The 14,180-nt window shown below is 40.3% G+C and overlaps 1 protein-coding gene across 1 annotated transcript; it reads right to left on the bottom strand.

Annotated features, from left to right (window-relative positions):
* Window positions 1–100: 100 nt before the first annotated feature.
* Window positions 101–3,782, bottom strand: LOC113568197 (endonuclease domain-containing 1 protein-like). The gene is made up of 4 exons (XM_026996382.3): window positions 3,502–3,782; window positions 1,551–1,884; window positions 1,059–1,329; window positions 101–577 (listed from the first exon to the last, which is right to left on the bottom strand). Exons 2-4 carry the CDS (start codon window positions 1,848–1,850, stop codon window positions 342–344), a joined length of 807 nt encoding a protein of 268 aa, XP_026852183.2. The 5' UTR covers window positions 1,851–1,884; window positions 3,502–3,782; the 3' UTR covers window positions 101–341.
* Between the last annotated feature and the right edge of the window lie 10,398 nt (window positions 3,783–14,180).

Consider the following 14,180-nt stretch of genomic DNA (forward strand, 5'->3'; position numbering starts at 1 on the left):
AGGTTCCACAGACAAATCTTACAATTTCCAGAAATGCAGTATAAATGTAATCTATACTTAATGTAATGTAATGCAATTTATAAATTAATGACACCAAGCATTCAAATTTAGTAACATCTTTATTAATCAGCTATGCACGATTATAATTGTTATTATTAGTGCCTTTCTCAAATTCAAGGATGCTCTACAGACAGAAATCAAATCAATCAAATGATACAATGAGGTTATGATATCTCCATTAGGTGAGGAATATTTTCTTTTCTTCAAACAGGAAATTCAACTAGGCCATTAAAACAATTAACTTTACAAGTTTAATTAAGATAATTCTTAATTCTGTTAAATCAGTACTGGGTGTAATTAACGCCACCAGATAAACCCACCCCATAGCAGAGACCGCCAAACACAGGGAAGGCACCGATGTGGTAATGGCTGGCCAGGTCTTTCTCCAAATCCAGGATGCTTTTAGATTGTAGCTGTATTTGACCGTTCCATGATGCAATGTATCCTCCACTTGCCACTAGTCGGTAATTGTTGTCCAGGCAACAGTATGCAGTCCAGAAGTAACTGGGGACATTAACTGCAATTAGACAAAAGGATATTATTGTTTCATCAGGACTCTCCAAAGGGAAAAATGTCATGCCATTTAAGTAGTATATATGACCATATACTGTATATAAAAATACATCTAAGTACACTTAAGTAGTATATATGACCATATACTGTATATAAAAATACATCTAAGTACACTTAAGTAGTATATATGACCATATACTGTATATAAAAATACATCTAAGTACATTTAAATAGTATATATGACCATATACTGTATATATAAATACATCTAAGTACACTTAAATAGTATATATGACCATATACTGTATATAAAAATACATCTAAGTACATTTAAGTAGTATATACGACCATATACTGTATATAAAAATACATCTGACAAGTGATATTTTTTGGAATTATTTTTGGACAATAACAAGCTTGTTTTTTCAAACAGATTTTTAGCATGTCTTTAAAAGCATATTATGGTGTAATTTAAGGAATATTACCTTTGTTTTTAATGAAATCAGCATTACTTGGCACCACTCCTGTTATGATGTATACTTGATTTGTACACTTGGTGATCTGTTGAGCTAGTTTACGTTCAACATTATGGAACCATGCCTTGTTGAATTTATCATCTTGTGGGGCTGCATTGGTCAAGGTGAAGGTAGCGTCCATCTGGACATTGTTATTGTTTTGATAGGCGGGATATAAATGGCCTCTTTCCTTTCCAGACCCTTGATAATCACTGTACTGGGCCTGGTTATGTTCTGTGAGCTGTGCATTTCAGGAGAAAACATGGCAAAGTTTTTAGTTACCGAAGAGTACAAACCCTTCCAGCACCTTGAACTTCCAATCTAAGATAGAACATGGTAATAAAAGCAGGCTAAGCAACTATATATTCACAATATGTGAACTAAGAGTATCTATTATGATTAAGATGGCACTGAAAGTTAGCTAGATCTTTATTAGAGAATGCAGCGTAGAAATGTGCTTACGTCTGGTTCGGTCCACCACTGATTGGCTCTAACAAGATGCACATGAGGGACATACAGATAGGCAGAGTATGTAGGGATCTTGTTTCTAGTATCATACAGAGTGGCAAATCTGTCTTGTCCCATATATCGCTGACAGATCAGATGATGGGGATTTCGGAGTACCGGTGGAGTAACATGGCCTTGGGCCGTTTTCAGGAAGAATTGAGGACAGCCATTATTATTCAGAAAATCAGCCACCAGTCTACTGGAGGCCAGCGAGGTAAGTGCCAGGAGAAGGACTGTGTGCGGGAGACGCGCCATCTTCCAGTGCGGGCTTTAAAACACGTCCCTGAAACTGCAAATAGACATAAAAATGAAGGGTTTATTGACGTGTGATGAGGAACCGAGACATGGGGGAACCTGAAAGCAACATTTTAATCTATGCGCAAAGAACTTTAATCTATGCGCAAAGAACTTTAATCTATGCTCAAAGAACTTTAATCTATGCGCAAAGAACTTTAATCTATGCTCAAAGGACTCTAGTCTATGCTCAAAGGACTCTAGTCTATGCTCAAAGAACTTTAATCTATGCTCAAAGTACTCTAGACTATGCTCAAATTACTCTAGTCTATGCTCAAAGTACTCTAAAAATACTCATGCTTTTTACACTCTAAACTCACCACTACTTTAGCAGTTCCTGACTGAAGCTTTAACCAGTACATGGAGTGTTTGTTCAGGCTACATGAAAAAACTTTGTCTACTAGGAATGGACTTATATTATTATTTATATTATATATTATTATTTGTTGAATCATTATTAAATCATTGTACTGTTTGTATGAATTGAACATTTCTCTTATTAATATATGTATAAAGTAATATATGTGGTTGGTATGTTAACAATGTATGCTTATGTTTTTATGGATATTTTAGATATATGGTTTTCTATTCTTCATCTTACTCATAATAATGTAATATCCCTTTATGACATGTGACGATTTAATTTAGGACAACGTTAGGACAGACTCAATGAAACAGTATTGGAGTATATAAATGATTCATAAAAAAGGATGAATAAAGTTAAAAATAACTTTTTACTCAAAGGAATGGTCTTTAAAATTGCATATACAACATCTAAAAAGTTAGTTATTAAAATGACGTGTAAAGTCATGTTAAGACAGTTGTTTAGTCGTGAAACGGTGGCTAGAGTTTACACAGAGTGGTGTAAAAAACACCCAGTTAGCAGCAGTTTTGTAAGCGGAAATTCACGAGGGGTCAGAGCGCAGGAGGTGTATTAACTTACCTATATAGTTATAGGTTATATTATGATGTTGATAATAACAAAGATAATAAAGAGAACGGCTTAGTCTACATTTCATACAGTTGCCTTTTCTGCGGATGCTGTTCCAAGTTATTATTTTATTTTATTTTTTAAAATAAGTTATTATAGCTATTATTTATATTATTTTAACGTTTCTAATAGATAATGACATAACGATCACTGACAACCGCAGATATTAAAAAAAAAAAAAAATTCAATTGTATTTATCTTGAGTTTGTATTTTTATAATAAATGACTGGTCCCCACCTCCATTACCGTGAAATTTCAGATCCTCCTCATCTCCAGACTACTCAGCAAATAACGTCCCTATCCACTATTAGTACGATCTTCATAGCCAGTAAGTGTATAGAAATACGGATTAAAGGAACGAACAACGTGTTTGTAGCTGGAGGCATTTAAAGGTTTGTGGAATAACACTGAATAACGTTTTAAAATAACGCACTGAATGTTAGGGTACTATGATGATGGAATCAAGTAGACTTCCAAGATAAAATAAAGCATTTGGCAAGCCACAATATAATATCCTCTTTGCATTTTTAAAAACATTTAGCATTTTAGGAAATAGTCTGAATATGCAGTAATTAGCAAGAATGATAATTTTATTAATTATGAATTTTAATGATTACTTACGCAGAAGTGTCTAGTCCTGAGGGGGCTGGCGGAAGAAAACAAGATTAAGACGACGTCATTTACATATTTCTGATCGCTCATTTCCTTTGTCATCTATATATTCTCCTGAATCCCTGAATAAAGCCTGTATGCTTCAGAGTATCTCTGACTCTCGGTCGTACTCCAGGACCCTGAAGGAAGATCAGCCAGACCCAGGCGATCTCATCATCAAATTAAAATAAGATATAATTTGGATTGATCAACTCAAGCCTAGGTCTTGTCACAATTTGTAGCTGGTTTAAAATAATGTGTCCATCCGAGTGTCCACCAGAGGGCAGTAGCAATTCATACAAAAAAACCTCATGAGTTATAACGTCATTACAGATCCTGTGAGCTTCACTGCACTTTAATTAAATGGTAGCTAAGAGAGGAGTCATGAGTTCTAGACTGCTTTGTGATAACTCATTTCTGATACTTTTACCTGGAAAACCTGTGTAGAGAGTCCAAGTTCTAAAGTATTATCTATGTGCTAAAGGTGCAGGATTAATCAGAACCTTGTTTATGTTGTATCAGGTGGCTTTATCAGTTAAGGTACGGTAGTCGTTCATTACAGTTAAGGGTTCCAGACATGGTATGGTAGTTGTTCATTACAGTTAAGGGTTCCAGATATGGTATGGTAGTCTTTCATTACAGTTAAGGGTTCTAGACATGATATGGTTGTCTTTCATTACAGTTAAGGGTTCCAGATATGGTATGGTAGTCTTTCATTACAGTTAAGGGTTCCAGATATGGTATGGTAGTCGTTCATTACAGTTAAGGGTTCCAGATATGGTATGGTAGTCTTTCATTACAGTTAAGGGTTCTAGACATGGTATGGTTGTCTTTCATTACAGTTAAGGGTTCCAGATATGGTATGGTAGTCGTTCATTACAGTTAAGGGTTCTAGACATGGTATGGTTGTCTTTCATTACAGTTAAGGGTTCCAGATATGGTATGGTAGTTGTTCATTACAGTTAAGGGTTCCAGATATGGTATGGTAGTCTTTCATTACAGTTAAGGGTTCTAGACATGGTATGGTTGTCTTTCATTACAGTTAAGGGTTCCAGATATGGTATGGTAGTCTTTCATTACAGTTAAGGGTTCTAGACATGGTATGGTTGTCTTTCATTACAGTTAAGGGTTCCAGATATGGTATGGTAGTTGTTCATTACAGTTAAGGGTTCCAGACATGGTATGGTTGTCTTTCATTACAGTTAAAATCTCAGCTTGCCTCCCTTTCTAAGACTGCCATGAAAGTTATAAAGAAAAAGGAATTAAATCTCTCCAAGGGAGATGAGTCTATTTATGGATGGTTTATTTTCAGAAATTCACAGATATTAGTATCAGACGCATCTTGGGTCTTTATCCTCAGTGTCAGATATTAGTATTAGACACATCCTGGGTCCTTATCCCCAGTATCAGATATTAGTATCAGACACATCCTGGGTCTTTATCCCCAGTATCAGATATTAGTATCAGACACATCCTGGGTCTTTATCCCCAGTATCAGATATTAGTATCAGACACATCCTGGGTCTTTATCCCCAGTATCAGATATTAGTATCAGACACATCCTGGGTCTTTATCCCCAGTATCAGATATTAGTATCAGACACATCCTGGGTCTTTATCCCCAGTATCAGATATTAGTATCAGACACATCCTGGGTCTTTATCCCCAGTATCAGATATTAGTATCAGACGCATCCTGGGTCTTTATCCCCAGTATCAGATATTAGTATCAGATGCATCCTGGGTCCTTATCCCCAGTATCAGATATTAGTATCAGACACATCCTGGGTCTTTATCCCCAGTATCAGATATTAGTATCAGACACATCCTGGGTCTTTATCCCCAGTATCAGATATTAGTATCAGATGCATCCTGGGTCCTTATCCCCAGTATCAGATATTAGTATCAGACACATCCTGGGTCTTTATCCCCAGTATCAGATATTAGTATTAGACGCATCCTGTGTCCTTATCCCCAGTATGATATATTAGACCCATCCTGATACTAATACCATCAAGTGTCAGATATATATATATATATATATATATATATATATATATATATATATATATATATATATATATATATATATATATATATATATATATATATACATGTCTGTAGCGGTAATCAACATCTGGAGAAGGCTTTGTTGTGCTCTCAATCAGTTCATCTACAGCTCATCTACCAGACCTCACAAACTCATCTAAGTATCTTCTCAATCTTTCATCTCATACATCCACAAATCAATCATCTGAAATGTGTCTCACAATTCCTGTCCACTTATCCCACAGATCTCCTCGAAGCTATCATCATAGACGTCACAATCTCCGCAACCTCACTTACTCACAATGTTCAGCACCATCACATATCGTGGTGGCAGGAGGGCTCTGGAACTGCCAATCTGCTGTCCAGAAGGCTGACTTCATCTCAGCATTAATATCCCTCCACTTCCTACACTTCCTGGCTCTAACAGAAACATGGATCACTCCTGAGAACTCGGCGACTCCGGCTGCCCTGTCCTCTGCCTTTTCATTCACTCATTCTCCGAGGTGTCTCGGCAGGGGTGGTGGCACAGGTTTACTAATGTCTCCAGAGTGGCGTTTCACTCCACTTTCCTCTCTACACTTTCCATCTCCTCTTGAATTTCATGCCATTACAGTGTCTTTCCCCTCCAAACTTCTCATCATTGTCATCTACCGCCCTCCAGGTTCCCTAGATCACTTCATTGATGAGCTCAACATCATCCTGAGCCAATTCCCCATTGAAGGAAATCCACTCATTCTCCTTGGAGACTTCAACCTTCCATCAGACAAGCTATTGTTCATCCCAGGTACTCCCAACATGACCTCACAGTTTCCTTCGAGAACCCCCTGGTATCACCATCTGAAGCTGCCCATAGCCTGGGCATAACTTTGGAGAACCAGTTTTCGTTCTCAACTCATGTTTCTAATCAAACCCGGTCTTGCAGATTTCTCCTTTGTAACATATGAAGGATTCGGCCCTTTCTCTCACAGGAAGCTGCCCAGGTGCTTGTGCAGTCTCTTGTGATCTCAAAGCTTGACTACTGCATCTTGCTACTTGCTGGTCTTTCTCTAAGAGCCATCAGACTTCTACAACTTGTCCAGAATGCAGCAGCACGACTGGTCTTCAATCTTCCGAAGTTCACACGTTACTCAGCTGCTGCGCTCCCTTCATTGGCTCCCAGTAACTGCACGCATCGGATTTAAAACCTTGATACTTGCCTACAAAGCCAAAAATGGACCAGCACCTTCATACAAGAGGTCAATAATCAACGCCCGATCCATACCTCGTGTACTTCAAACCTCAAGTACGGCTCGCTTTGAAATACCTTGCTTCAGGTCTCATGGACGACAAGCATCGAGACTATTTTCTGTCTTGGCTCCAAGATGGTGGAATGAACTCCTGCTTGCTGTCCGGACAGCAGAGTCCCTTGCAGTATGCAAACGCAGACTGAAGACCTGTCTATTTGCAGAATATTTAAAGGACAACTGACACTGCTCCCATATTAACTGACTAATTTAGTACTTATTGTAGGGCCCTGTTTATGTTGTTTAACAAACACTAGCACATATTGTTTCTAGCACTTATCATTGTTTAAGATAGACCTTCTGTATTTTGTACTTCTAGGTATCAGCATTCATCCCTGTATTCTACAGTATTCTAGTTCATTGGTATGTTTAAATCTAACCTACTGTACTGTACTAGTAAATGACAAAGCACTTTTGTAAGTCGCTCTGGATATGCTTGTCTGCTAAATGCTGTAAATGTAAATGCCACAAATATTATCCCCAGTATCAGATATTAGTATCAGATCTATCCTGGGTCCTTATCCCCAGTATCAGATATTAGTGTCAGATCTATCCTGGGTCCTTATCCCCAGTATCAGATATTAGTATCAGATCTATCCTGGGTCCTTATCCCCAGTAACAGATATTAGTATCAGATCTATCCTGGGTCCTTATCCCCAGTATCAGATATTAGTATCAGATCTATCCTGGGTCCTTATCCCCAGTATCAGATATTAGTATCAGATCTATCCTGGGTCCTTATCCCCAGTAACAGATATTAGTATCAGATCTATCCTGGGTCCTTATCCCCAGTATCAGATATTAGTATGTTTGGCTTTGTAGGCCGAGTATCAGGAGTATGGTGTATAGTGCTATAGTGAAAACTTCACTGACACAGACACTCATCTGTTCCAGTTTCTGTTAGGAGTTTAAATAACCCTAGCAGACTGTAATACTGTATGGACTGTGTAATACAGTGTGGACTGTGTTTAAATACAGTGTGGACTGTGTAATACAGTGTGGACTGTGTTTAAATACAGTGTGGACTGTGTAATACCGTGCAGACTGTGCAGACTGTAATACTGTATGGACTGTGTAATACCGTGCAGACTGTGCAGACTGTAATACTGTATGGACTGTGTAATACTGTGCAGACTGTGTTTAAATACAGTGTGGACTGTGTAATACAGTGTGGACTGTGCAGACTAATACAGTGTGGACTCTGCGTACTGTGTAATGCAGTGTGGACTGTGCAGACTGTGTAAAACAGTGTGGACTTTGTAATACAATGTGGACTATGCAATAGACTGTGGACTGTGCAATACAGTGTGGACTCTGTAATACAGTGTGGACTCTGTAATACAGTGTGGACTGTGCGTACTGTGTAATACAGTGTGGACTGTGCAGACTGTGTAATACAGTGTGGACTGTGCAATACAGTGTGGACTGTGCAATAGAGTGTGGACTGTGCAATACAGTGTGGACTGTGCAGACTGTGTAAAACAGTGTGGACTGTGCAATACAATGTGGACTGTGCAATAGAGTGTGGACTGTGCAATACAGTGTGGACTGTGCAATACAGTGTGGACTGTGCAGACTGTGTAAAACAGTGTGGACTGTGTAATACAGTGTGGACTGTGCAATACAGTGTGGACTGTGTGTACTGTGTAATACAGTGTGGACTGTGCAGACTGTGTAAAACAGTGTGGACTGTGCAATAGACTGTGGACTGTGCAATACAGTGTGGACTGTGCAATAGAGTGTGGACTGTGCGTACTGTGTAATACAGTGTGGACTGTGTAATAGAGTGTGGACTGTGCGTACTGTGTAATACAGTGTGGACTGTGCAATACAGTGTGGACTGTGCAATACAGTGTGGACTGTGCAGACCGTATAATACAGTGTGGACTGTGCGTACTGTGTAATACAGTGTGGACTGTGTAATAGAGTGTGGACTGTGCGTACTGTGTAATACAGTGTGGAGTGTGCAATACAGTGTGGAGTGTGCAATACAGTGTGGACTGTGCAGACTGTATAATACAGTGTGGACTGTGCAATACAGTGTGGACTGTGCAATACAGTGTGGACTGTGCAGACTGTGTAATACAATGTGGACTGTGCAATAGAGTGTGGACTGTGCAATACAGTGTGGACTGTGCATACTGTGTAATACAGTGTGGACTGTGCAATACAGTGTGGACTGTGCAGACTGTGTAATACAATGTGGACTGTGCAATACAGTGTGGACTGTGCAGACTGTGTAATACAGTGTGAGACCTCCACGTATGTTTACTGCTTAATTGCCACACCCCCCAGTGGTCTCTGAAGTGGATTTTCCCTCTGAATGATGAACTGTCTGCAGGAGCTCATGAAAAGAGCTTTCAGCATTCACCTATTTACATCCCACTTCGGCTGTCACATACAGGTCACATACAGGTCAAACACAGGTCACATACAAGTCATATACAGGTCACATACAGGTCACACACAGGTGAAATACAGATCACATGCATGTCAGTCTTGGACTGTTCATGGTTTACAGTGGACAAAAAGAAAACTGTACAAAGAAACTTAACAAGTAGACCCCTAGATAGTAGCCTGGACCTTTGAACAGTCCGAGCAAACTTCCTCTGAGAAGATGATAAAATCTTGTCTTATGTTATCTGATCTTGTTCATTTGATTGCTCTGATATTGGAAACATTTTAATAATAGCTACAGTGTTAATCCTAACCCTACCCCTCATTTAAACTCTAGTCGCAAAATTGCATTTTGGACGTAAATGATCATTTACGGTTCCATAGAAATACCTTAGTTTCTCTAATTCTCCAAATCATGTTCATGACAAGTGAAGATCACAGCATTTAAAAAAACCCCCAAGAATAAAATGTATTCCTTCTCAGGAACAAGGAGCAGTTTAGTCTTGAGAGGAAAATCCAACATTTTAATTGTTATCCTTAAATACCACAAACTTTTTGCAGCAGGGGACACCTTCTGATTGGCTTGCAAGAACTTAGTCTCACACTCCGTTTCTTCTTATTGGCTAATCTAATTATCCTCACCCACTCCTCCACCCCCGACTAGACGTCGTCCTTTACCTCGGCGTAACTACCCTCGGACGGTAATCTCCATTTATCTAGATTATGGGTGTCAGCTGGTTGGCTGGACCAAGCAGCTACAGCGGAGAAGAATCGTGTGTCAGCTCTGACTGACCTCGTGACATCCATGCTTTTCTCCATTGTCCGCGCTGACGCGTATAGCGCGTAGGTATGTATGTACTGGGAGTTTGGTATGAGATGGAGCTATTATTAAGTGTATCTTGGAATGTGTTTACCTCGTTTCTCCCTGAGAGCAATGGACACACACACACACACACACACACACACACACACACACACACACACACACACACACACACACACACACACACTCACACACACTCACGGAGCCCAAGGCTACGTGCACTCACCTACGTGCACAGCTCAGTCTCACATTATGAAACATAGACTCTAACTGTTAGAACATGTTACAGACTGGAAACAAAGACTTGGGCCATTCGCCTTCTGCCTGGAGCTGAAGTCGAAATCAATTAATGTAAAACTTTAATCACATTTCAGCGGTGTAGCTCCCCCAGTCATCCATACAAAGCTGAAACAAAACCCATCCCTCTGGAACAGGCTCCTGGCCACTGATTTACTGATCCATTTGCGGTGGAAGATAAACATCTCGTTCTCAGGGGCGAGAGAGGTATTGACCTGCATACCCTCCATCTCCTCCCTGCTGTCTGAGGAGACAAGCTAGCGGTGCTCACTGTTGTCGCTGCTGCACCCCATTATCAGACATTATCAGACCTGGCGAATCAATAAGGAGCAGATGCCATCATCTGTCTTCCCATGTAGGTGAGGTTATTACGAGGCTTCTGACAGAGTGGACCATGCATCTAAAAGATGGTAGATGATCCTCTTCATATCATCGGAAATCAGAAATTGTAGTAATTTAACTTTTTTAACTAATCATTGGTATCTTGGTCTCTGACCTGCTGTACTGTACTAGGATGTATTCTCTGAGGAAATGACAAAACTCTTTTGTACGTCGCTCTGGATAAGAGCGTCTGATAAATGCCATAAATGTAAATGTAATTTAAACTAATTTTTTAAAATCTACTTTAACATTTTTATAGTATAATAAAGATCGCAATTATACTGTTAGATGAGTGCATCTCTGTACCTATACATTTATACATCTATATATTTATACATTTGCATGTATGTGCATTACATACAAGAAGATGTGTACAGAAATATATATACACACACATGGCATACCAGAAGAAGTTACGGTATTACCTAAAGAACTCAGTTTTGTTTTAGAAACTCAAATATTTAGGAACAACCCTTAAGAACGACTGAAGTTCAGCAGGGCAGATGACACGCAGAGAAATTGCACGTGGTCCAGGTGTTTTTACTTCTTCATTCACTTTATCAGGAGAGCAATACCAGGTGCATTTGCAATAATGCCACCTACTGGTATACTGAAATAACTACAGGCCCAAGTTATTCATCTAACCTACCCATAAATACAGCAACACAGATGCATTGTGACAGCCAAAAACACATGTGGATTATACTTTTACACACACACACACACACACACACACACACACACACACACACACACACACACACAAACACAATCTAATCACAGCAGGATGAATCTCTAGATGAATGTAGTCTGGAGTCTGTTTGTCAGATATGGATGGAGGAGGTCCTGGCCATGTGTCACCCCTCTTTATCATGTCAGCAGAGACTCCGCCCCCTCTGGGCCAGTGCAGAGACTCCGCCCCCTCTGAGCCAGCGGCGTACATTCCTCCATTTGCCACTTGCTAAAGACTTGCAAACCCTTTAAAACAGAGATGGAACAAACTGGGTTATTTAAGTCGGTTTGCTTTGAGAAAGAATCAATACACAGAATATAGAAGCGCATTTTAAATAGGCCAATTTAACTTTAATTAAGAAGATTGTGAATGAAAATTCACAGTTGGCAGTGCAGTTTAATACAATACCAGGTTCAATTTGTGTGCCAACTGCTACATTATATCCATTTGCCCATATGTGTGTTGGCATCGCTGTATTCCTAATGGAATAGAAAACAAACATGACTAACAAGTGAAAATATTCAAAACTTAATCCTCCTCCTTGAAAATAAATAAGAGAAAAATTAAGAAAACTAAATTTGATGACTGAGTAAGAACAGCTTAGCTCCTCTGAGCTCTTAAATGATATGAATCTTAAATAAAATTATTTTCTTACAAATATATACAGACACTGATAATAATGCAGTTATGGCCATGACATAGCAACACTGATGTTCAGGTATAGTGTACAGATGTTCAGATATGGTGTACAGATGTACAGGTATGATGTACAGATGTTCAGGTGTGTTGCAGAGATGTTCAGGTATGGTGTGCAGATGTACAGGTATGGTGTACAGATGTTCAGGTATGATGTACAGGTGTGGTGTTCAGGTATGTATACAGATGTTCAGGTATGATGTACAGATATTCAGGTATGATGTACAGATGTTCAGGTATGATGTACAGGTATGGTGTACAATATCAAACAAAAAGCCCATTTAAGAAGTCCAGTGTTAAACCTGGTAATTACTCAGCATTAATAAGATTACCACTGCAAAGTCTCTCCATCTATTTCATCACTTGCTTTGCTGTTCATCTACACACGCACTGTGTTGCTCTTACCATACTACACTAAACAGGGCTCAAAGCCAGGCCCGATAGGTGACAACATCAACAGTCTACTTGGTGAGCCACCATGCTTTAGCAATGATGGGCCGGTGTGCAAAACAGATCTTAGAACAAGTAAAATGAGAGGAGTAAAAAAAAACCAAAAGGGGGAGAGTTGAACCCCAGCCACTTTACTGCGAGGCAAACGAACCCCCACTAGACTGTGGCGGCCATCAAAATGACCTGCGCGTATATATATCATGCTTAAAAGGAATGGAGGATGACAAAACGAGAGGAAAAACTAAAAACCACGCTGAGCATGGAAAAAGGAAGAACAAAGGATGCCATGGGAAGAATGGCAATCCCAATGCACTGGGGAAAACCAAACTAAAACTTCCCAAACTGTGATTAGATGGCACTTTATTTCTTTGAATGCCTGCTGGGCTTCGGTGGACCAGCAGAACCGAGCAGACACCTTCCTAGTCAACGGCGTCAGTGGTGCTGCAACTGTGCTAAAGTTCTTCACAAACCTGCAGTAAAAGTTCGTGAAGCCCAGGAAGCGTTGGACCAGACGCACTGAGATGGGTCTAGGCCAGCTCTCCACAACCCGTACCTTGGCAGGGTCCGTGCATAACGCATTGTGGGAGATGACAAATTCCAAAAAGGAGATGGTTTGTGCATGAAATGTGGACTTCTCCAGCTTGATGAAGAGGTGGTTCTCGAGCAGGAGCTGGAGGACCCGCCTAACATAGGTAACATTTGTCTATCCTTTGGCTGTAGATGTCGTCTAAGTAGATAAACACGGACCTGTCCAGGGCTTCCTTTAAGACATCATTGATGTACAGTTGGAAGACAGTGGGTGTCAACCCAAACAGCATGATGAGGTATTCGTAGTGCCCAGAGGGGGTGATGAACGTCGTCTTCCACTCGTCTCCCTCTTGGATTCTCACCAAGTTGTAGGCACTGTGCAGGAAAGTTTAGTAAAAACAGGCCTGCTGCAGTGTCTCCAATCTCCAGATAGCAGTCCTAGATGGTTATTTTTTTAAGGCCCCGGTAGTCTATAAAGGGCTGTAGCCCACTGTCTTTCTTCCTGACAAAGAACAACCCCATGCCAGCTGGGGAAGTAGATGGCCCGAAGAATCCTAGGGCCAAGGCTTCCTGTATGTATTTGTCCATTGCCTGAAGTTCGGGCCCCGAAAGGGAGAATAAGCCTCTAGGGAGACTGGAGCCTGGGAGGAGGTTTATGGTCATGTCATATGGCTGGTGGGGAGGTAGTAGTTGGACCTTCTGTTTGCTGAATGCTTCCCCAAGGTCCTGGGGAACTCGGGACAGGTCCAAACCACCAAGATCATGACCGGACCCAGACTGAGGCTTGGGTAGCTGAAAACAAGAGGTCCGACACGTCAAACCCCAAGATAGCACTGACCAGCTCAGCCCGTCTACATGAGGATTATGTCGCGGAAGCCAGTGATACCCGAAAATCAGTTTCAAGTCAGGAGCATGGATAATAAACAGCGCAATCTGTTCAGTGTGTGGGCCAACTTGCAATGTGACTTGACAAATCTGATGGCTAACAACCCCTGGCTCAAAGGACTGACCATC

This window comes from Electrophorus electricus, chromosome 10 (assembly GCF_041902795.1).
Source record: "Electrophorus electricus isolate QZ-2024a chromosome 10, ASM4190279v1, whole genome shotgun sequence".
NCBI classification, from domain to species: Eukaryota; Metazoa; Chordata; class Actinopteri; order Gymnotiformes; family Gymnotidae; genus Electrophorus; species Electrophorus electricus.